General features: G+C 34.0%; 1 protein-coding gene across 1 annotated transcript; it reads left to right on the top strand.

Annotated features, from left to right (window-relative positions):
* The first annotated feature begins 408 nt into the window (after positions 1-408).
* LOC129244967 (UDP-glucosyltransferase 2-like) lies at positions 409-8,181 on the top strand. The gene is made up of 6 exons (XM_054882898.1): positions 409-503; positions 5,887-6,048; positions 6,119-6,215; positions 6,273-6,731; positions 6,803-7,281; positions 7,718-8,181. Exons 1-6 carry the CDS (start codon positions 501-503, stop codon positions 8,108-8,110), a joined length of 1,593 nt encoding a protein of 530 aa, XP_054738873.1. The 5' UTR covers positions 409-500; the 3' UTR covers positions 8,111-8,181.

Raw genomic sequence — 8,181 nt, 5'->3', positions numbered from 1 at the left:
AGGTGGCGCAAAATTAATCACTCAATCGGAAGATTTTTACAAATGGCTTTGTACATCAATCAGATTTGATACTTGTGAACTCAACAGTTCCAGTATACAAACGGACAATCAATACAGCCCATAAAGTTCAAAATAAAGAGTTCAAAATATTTTTTTTAAATTTATTTAGTAAAAATGTTATTAAAAAAAATGATTAGTTGTGCGCCATCTTGTACATAATGTGAATTTTCTTTAACAAAGAAGCTTGGCAATTTTGTTTACATAGTGCTGCTATTACTTAAGAGTGCCTTAGATACTAAAATTTATCAATTGAATTAGTTATCAAGTTTGCGACTTTAATGAAATAAAAATAGCTTTTCTGATTTTAGTACGCGAACTTATTTTAGAAACTGCGGTGGTCTCTAGTGAATTAGGTCGTACTAACGAAATTAAAATAAAGTAAAATGAATGAATGAATACATTTTTTAAAGAAAAGGATTCGTGACTAGTTCAAAGTGAAAATGGTACTTATAAAGATATATACCTAAAATTCCAATATTCAAATAAAAGAAAAGAAAGTGACAATAATATAAGGGAATTAACAAATTTTTGCCATATCCAATTTTTTGGATATTGGTTATTTTTTGTCTTATTTACCATGTAAAGCTATGTGAGCATAAACATCTTTAATAGAGCACATACATATGTACATGTATATGTACAAGTTATTCACCAAGTGCTATTTTAAAGTCTTCATGTGAGGTGTGTGTGTTGTCCCAATCCGTTGTGAAATAAGGAAAAAGTAAGGGATTTTTTAGCATTTTGCAAACCATGTCCTTTACTGCAGTTGTATTTGCGTTGTATTCTACATACATACATATAAGTAGATCTTAAAAAAAGCTCCCCCTCTGCAGCTGAGCGATTCCATGTCAAGTGATCGAAGTATTTTGGTCATTGTCTTCAATTCTTCTAAAAATAGTTTCATTTGCAGGCTTGATTTAATTAATTAATAAGGAAACTAAAAAATTAAAAGATATTTATAATAATTTTGAGATTTGTTTAATGTTGAAAAATTTGGGTTCTTTTTAACATTGAAACTTTTTTTTTAACTTTTTACTATATTATAATATAGTAGATAAATAAAAAATATTTTTTAGTCAATTTTTTTGGAAAACATTATATTTTTTATTTAAAATTTTTGGGGCCAATTTTTTACCATTTTTAAAAATATCTTTAAAAACCCAATTGTGCTTTGCTTTTTGGTTCATATGTTTTTGATTTTAACGAAAAACCCTTTTTTTGTTTTGGAACACAAATCCCTCAGGTACTTTCCTTATTTATTTTTATTAATAGCTTAGCTTTTTAAATGATCAGTTATCCCTGCAGATTTCATAATCGGATTTCCATAATTACTTTTTGTACAGCAATTATATGGTGTTTTTTGTTTTTTTTTTGTGCTTTCTCATCTGACCGCCTAAGACCTGAAGGTAATTAATTCGAAAATGTGCAGTGAGAAACTTATAAGGTTGTGAACTGAATGTAGTTACACAATGTAACTTTTTAGGTGTAAGCTCCTCTTCTTATTTGTGGTGTGCGTCTTGATGTTTTTCCACAAATGGAGGGATCTATAGTTTGACGCTGCTTCCGAATGACTGATGATTTTTATGAGAAGTTTTTTCAGGGTAGAATAACCGCGCAAAGTTTGCCATTGCCTGTCAAGGGGCAACCGGTACTATAAAAAATGTTTTTTAGTATTTGGTGTTTCTTGCCCCGAGTTATGAACTGGTGCGATTGCACCACTCGAATTTGAACTCCGGCTGGCACATTTAGTCACCATGACGCAGTGAACAACATGCGCAATCGAAGCGTATTTCAAGGCCAATAATTGATGAGTGTGCAACTGCTCGTCCTAGATTTTGTTCACGTTACAATATTCAAAGTTTGCGTGATGACCCAAGTGATTCGTTCATGGGTGCTCCATCAGGAATCAAGTTTGGTGGGAAACCACCCACAGCCGGGGCTTAGCTGGACATCAAGAGCAAATGAAATCATTGAACTCGTCGCTTCAAGTTTGCACGATAATCTGCGTCAGTCTTTGCATAAGAGAGGGGCAGCGCTGGGACTTTCAAAAACTGCTGTAAATGAAATTTTGAGGAAGGATCTTAGATTTCTCCACTCGAAATGCAAATTAAGCATGCGCTTAAGGCTAACGATTACAATTTGTGTTAACATATCTGCGAGACAATGTTGGAGCAATTTCGTACGGTAAACGCTATATTTTTGAGTGCAAAAACCCACTTTCATTTAAATGAGAGTGTAAAAAAGCAAATTGCCGTTATTGGTCACTTAAAAGGCGGAACCCAGTATTGAAACATCAACAGCAAATCCAGCTCAGTAGCTCATGGTGACTGCAAGATAGTGCCACGCAGTACATGACTCTCTCTCACCATGGTGATACTGCGTGCTTTCTTTCCTAACAAACTGATAAGCCGTGTCGGTGACATATCTTGGCCACCCATGCCTCCCGACTAACAGGCAACAAAAGGTAAATCGTTTAAATTTAACTCTTTCACGACAATGTCTTCGTATCTACAACGGGGTAGTCATTCCGGTCATCAAAATTCCAGTTGCATGGAGTCAAACAAAGTTATCGTATTAGCCTAAAGGTACAAACTGTACCAAATTTTAAGTTGTTTTATTTAGTAGTTAGTTGCAGCTGAAGCTTCAGTTACTGTAATAGGAGTTGGAAAGAATTTGAACTTCGGTATTCCTTAGAGTATATTAGCTGGATTAGCAGTATACCAACACTAATTCCATCATTGCTCGGAAAGGCCAGGCATCTCTTAACGAGATGACGGAACACTCGTATTTCCGCATCTACTTGATATGTGTGCCATGGCACAGTGATATGCAGAAGTTGCAAGAGGAGAAAGAAGTTCCTCGCTCAGCTTGTCGCCAAACTTGTGAGTTATCAACATTCATAAATTCTTAAAATTTTCCTTTTGCAAAGATGTTCATTGCCTTGTCTCGACTTGGTCTTTCGGATATTTTTTCCTCCAGATTAAGGGGGTGTCACTGGAAATAAAGCAGACGGAGGTCTCTGCAGCAGAGCCAAATTCAGTTCAAACACCCGTTCTGGCATCCAATTAGTATCAAAAATATTTCAGTATTATATCCCGAAAATTGTCATTAGTTATTGTGAAAGCCATATTTGCTTTTGTGAAGTTGAAGGTGTCACAATCGACTGGAATGCAAAAAGCATATTATTATTCAAATATACTAGAAAGGGTGTCAATATTATGAGAAAATACTAAGCTTCACTTTAAGAAAAACCATGGCAAAATTAAGGAAAAAATGGGCCCGAAGTGGACTCTTTTGCATGTTGCGATGGTTGCCTTCCTTGCAGTACCTTCATATTAGTTTTTCATTGATAAAGGCGAAAATGCAAGCCAGGCCGCTGAAACTGTGAGTAATGTTTATGGTTCCGAGCAACGGGCAATTTTGGTTTCGTCGACTCCATTCAGGAATTTTTGATGTTATAGAAAATGTCGATAAAATCACAGAAATAATCGAAGTTGAAAGTTATGTTAGTAGTTGTAGCATAGCCCAGGAGCTAAAGATCGACCATAAACAGTTGTAAAGCATTTGCGCAAAAAATGTACTCAAAAACAATGGATTTGTCACATTTTTCCCCAAACTAATATAATTATTTATTTCTAATAATGGGAAATAGCTTAAACCAACAACAACAAAAAATCATATATGTGATGATGAATTTTCTGCTTAGTTTGTTTGTAGGTCTGTAAAACAGAATTTCTACAATCTTTTAAATTTTCGAAAAGCGTTAGGCTTAAAGAAGAATATATCAAAAAAAAAATAATAATAATAATAATTAATAATAGTCCCTTTCTGTTTATTGCGATAACTTTCTGACCTCCTGCCGCCCATTAACCAACATAGAAGCCTTCGTCACTGCACTAAAATAGAAATTAAATATTGAAAGACTTAATTAAATATTCTTCGGCTGCAAGTTTTTAACGGGTAGCTTTAAAAATTCAATTCTTTCAATTCTTTGGTAAAGAAAAATGCTAGAATTATATTTTGTTTTACATTTAAATTTTTATTCATTTCAATGGTGAAAGTACATATTTTTCAAAAATTAGACGTAAATTTATAAGAAATTATATTCTACACTGCAAATTCATATAATCTACAATAAATACAATAAAAACAAAATGGTGTCATACTTAGAATATAAAAAGAAGAAAGAAAAAAAGAGACAAACTAAAAGAAATTATCTTACCAAAATTTTATCCATTTATTGTAATATATACTGAAAGTCCGTTAAGCAATTTTTACACCCAAGAAAACAATCGCATTTGAAGCACTAGTATTTGGTCTGTCCTTTTCGCCCTTTGATTTTGCATTTTTTTATCCCTCGTGGGTTTCGGCCAATGTTTGTTTCCGTAAAGATAAGAGTTTATTAAGTAGAAAAACGTTACAATACTTATGTTATCGCACAATTTACAGAATATGATTTAAATCTTAATTCTACATCATTATATTTGTATATTTATCACAGGTTTGGTTTTTTAAATGATTTTTTCTTTTTTTCGAAGGAAAAAACTACTATGAAAAACCTCCGCTATACATCTTACAAGCTAGGGTTAATCTATACGCATTTAAGTACCAGGGCCTAATTGAACATTAAGAAAGTTCAGTTATTAGTAGATTGTCCGAAAAACTGGAACGAATTTTGAATCTTTTAGTCAAATTTTGTATTTGATCTGACAAAATCTTAGTTTTTGATTCATCATGAAGCTTTCTGGTGGAGAAATGCCATGGGAGTCGTAGCATCATTTTGAGTACCTTATTTTGGCAGATTTGCAGTTTCTTAACATGTGACTTTGCGATACCTATAGGTAATTTAAAAGATTTCTCTGGGTACGTTTCAATAAAACTAGTCTTTGGAGTGGTCCAAGAAGCTTTTTTCCAACAAATTTGGTTAGCCTTTTTCAATGCTACCTGTGAAGATTGGAAAACAGCCCTTTCTTGAACTTTCCCATCAACTGAAAGGCTCTCTACTATATCCATTTTCCCGAACTCGCATCGTTGCCAACATCTATATCCTGCTTATCTCATTCGGACCTTCTCGAGAAAGCTCTTCTAATAAAAATCTTTCATTGTTCTCAAACATATCTAATAAATTGTTAGCCAGGTGATATTCGCCCGATTCATATTCTAAGTCAGAAATATCAGAATGTAGTTAAAGGTTGTTATATTTCATGATCCTCTAATTTTCAAAGCATTTTTTTAATTACATTGCTGGCAGTAGAGCTAATAACAAGCGTCTGCACGATAGCAGCATCAAACGCAAAATGATTTTGTTTGTTTTGTACATACACCGTTCGCAATCAAACGAATGAATGTTTAAAAAATCGGTAAGGCTTTTAAAGATATTAAATTAAAAAACTGATAAGGCAACAAAATTAAAATAGATGTTTTCCTATACATTTGAATTGTTTAAAAGATATATATATGGTCACATATACTTAATTTTTATATAATATAAAAAAAATTTATTTTTCCCCAAAAATAAAACCATTTATGGCCCTTTTTTAAAATGCTATATTTTTTATAGTTAAAAGAAAAATTGAATAATTTTATAATAGTTGTTTCCTAAGACCTTTACAAATGATAATCAGTTAACAACTAAGTGGTTTTTCTGGTGGGGAAATTGTCAGCCACCCACACAGGTTAGTGTACCCATATGGATACTAGCATACATAGCAAAAAGCTTAACTGATTTTGTATATTATAATTCTATCAATAAGCTAACTTACATTACTTGAACACATGTTTTTGCATAATATTTGTTAATTTTTTAACTTTTTAACTTCCAACAAGCTTTCAAAAATCGTTTTTACCCTACTGGCACTGGTTTTTTTAGTTGCCCAAGCACCTTTTACTGATGGCGCGAAAATACTCGCTGTGTACTCATTTCCTGGCAAAAGTCACTTCATGATGCATCGTGCGTTGATTAGCGAGTTGGTTAAACATGGCCATCAGGTAGAACTTTCATTTTATCTAAATTATTGTCAATGAAATTAAACTAATTTCTCTACCAAATAATCAATAGGTCACCATGATAACTGGACTATCACTAGAATCACTTAAATTGGGCAGCAACTACACAGAGATACTTATTGAACCGGAATACGATTACTGGAAAGATGGTGCATTTTTATGACGAATATCAAATAGTTAACATTTTAAAATATTTTCCATTGCAGTACGGGACGAGTTCGGTGAAGTCTCCATCTATGAATTTAAAAACGATATGTCACTCTTCATGGATATGCTGCATATAATAGGGATAGCCTCTACAGAGCATGCGCTCAAACAGCCCAAAGTGCAGAATATCATCGATGCCAAACAAACCGAGGGTGTATATGATTTATTATTGGTAGAACAATTCTATCAAGACGCATTCTTAGCATTAGCCCACGTTTACAATATACCCGTAATCAGCTCTGCAACATTTACCCAAAACCCTTACATGAGTCAAATGTTTGGCATAATATCACCTTTTTCATATGTGCCTCACAGTTTTCTACCACTAACTGAGCACATGACTTTCTGGGAACGTGTACAAAATACTTACCATTCATTATATTATGACCTCTATCGAGAATTTAAAACCTTTCCGAAAATGGATGACCTGGTGAAGAAATACTTTGGGCATTTACCGAGTAAGAATCTGAAAATATTTGATTAAAATAAAGAAGTTAACCGATGTGCTTTATTTTCACCTCTTCCACAGTTAAGTTCCCAAGTGTTTCGGCTATGGATAAGAATCTCTCTGCCACATTAATTAATAACTATACACCATTATCATCGGCCGGTCCCACAATAGATAGCATGATCAATGTCGGGGGCATGCATATTTATCCACCAAAGCCACTTCCCACTAATCTACAGAAGTTCCTAGATGAGGCAGAAAATGGCGCAATTTACTTCAGTTTGGGAAGTCAAGTTCAGAGTAAGGATATGCCTCCAGAAAAACTACAAATTTTCCTTGATGTCTTCCGTGAACTGAAACAACGCGTCTTATGGAAATTTGAAAATGACAGTATTACAGATTTACCAAAAAATGTTATGATAAAAAAATGGATGCCTCAAAATGATATCTTGGCACATCCTAATGTGCGAGTTTTCATCGCTCACGGTGGGCTCTTTGGCACACAAGAAGCCGTGTATCATGCTGTGCCAATGCTAGGCATGCCCTTTTATTGCGATCAGGTAATTTTAAAATAAGAGAAAGTTATTCAAACATTCGATGTGCGCTTTAAAGTAAACAGAGCTTCGAATAAGAAGAAGATGTTTTGAATAAGAAGAATGATAACATATTTATTTTCACAAACTTATTTTTTTCACAAACTTTGTCACTTTTTATTCAAGATTCAGTTTAGACTAAAATCAGGTGTTTTAAGTCTTGAGTCGGGATATTTTTTCAATATGCTATTACAGCATTTCGTATAACGTCTCCAAATACAATTATAAGAGGTTTTTTATCATAGATTGATAATCAATAGTTGACAATCCTGGAAACGCCTACCTATTTTTAGAAAGCTGCTATTACTTTGGACTGCACACTGAAATACATATCAAATATTCATATAATTTAATATATCTTTAATTATTATCTCCCGATATGTTTTCTCTCCTCTCCACATAGTATCTAAATTTGAAGAGAGCTGAGCATGGCGGCTATGCCATTACCTTGGATTTCAACACACTTACACGTGATGATCTGAAGAATGGTCTGCAGCAGTTGGTCTACAACTCTACCTATCGTGACACTACCAAACGGATCTCGCGAATTTTCCACGATCGTGCCATGGGTCCGCGGGAGACGGCACTCTACTGGATCGATTATGTGATACGTCACAAAGGCGCACGTCATTTGCGCGCTGCTGGTTTGGATTTGAAATGGTACCAATTTTATTTACTGGATGTTATCGCAGCGGCAGTAGCTGCTGTAGTTGTTGCGCTCGGAGTTGCTGTTGCGTTAGTGCGTTGGATTTTACAAACAATTAAGGGAAGGAAGATTAAACAAAAAGTGCAATAAAAAGTTTAGCTAACGGATTATCTAAATCTGTGTTATGACAGATGCGATAGCCTCTATGCCGAAAAAATTCA

This window comes from Anastrepha obliqua, chromosome 4, assembly GCF_027943255.1.
Source record: "Anastrepha obliqua isolate idAnaObli1 chromosome 4, idAnaObli1_1.0, whole genome shotgun sequence".
Taxonomy (NCBI): domain Eukaryota; kingdom Metazoa; phylum Arthropoda; class Insecta; order Diptera; family Tephritidae; genus Anastrepha; species Anastrepha obliqua.
Note: the sequence above shows the minus strand (reverse complement) of the source record. Positions and strands in the feature narration are given on the sequence as shown.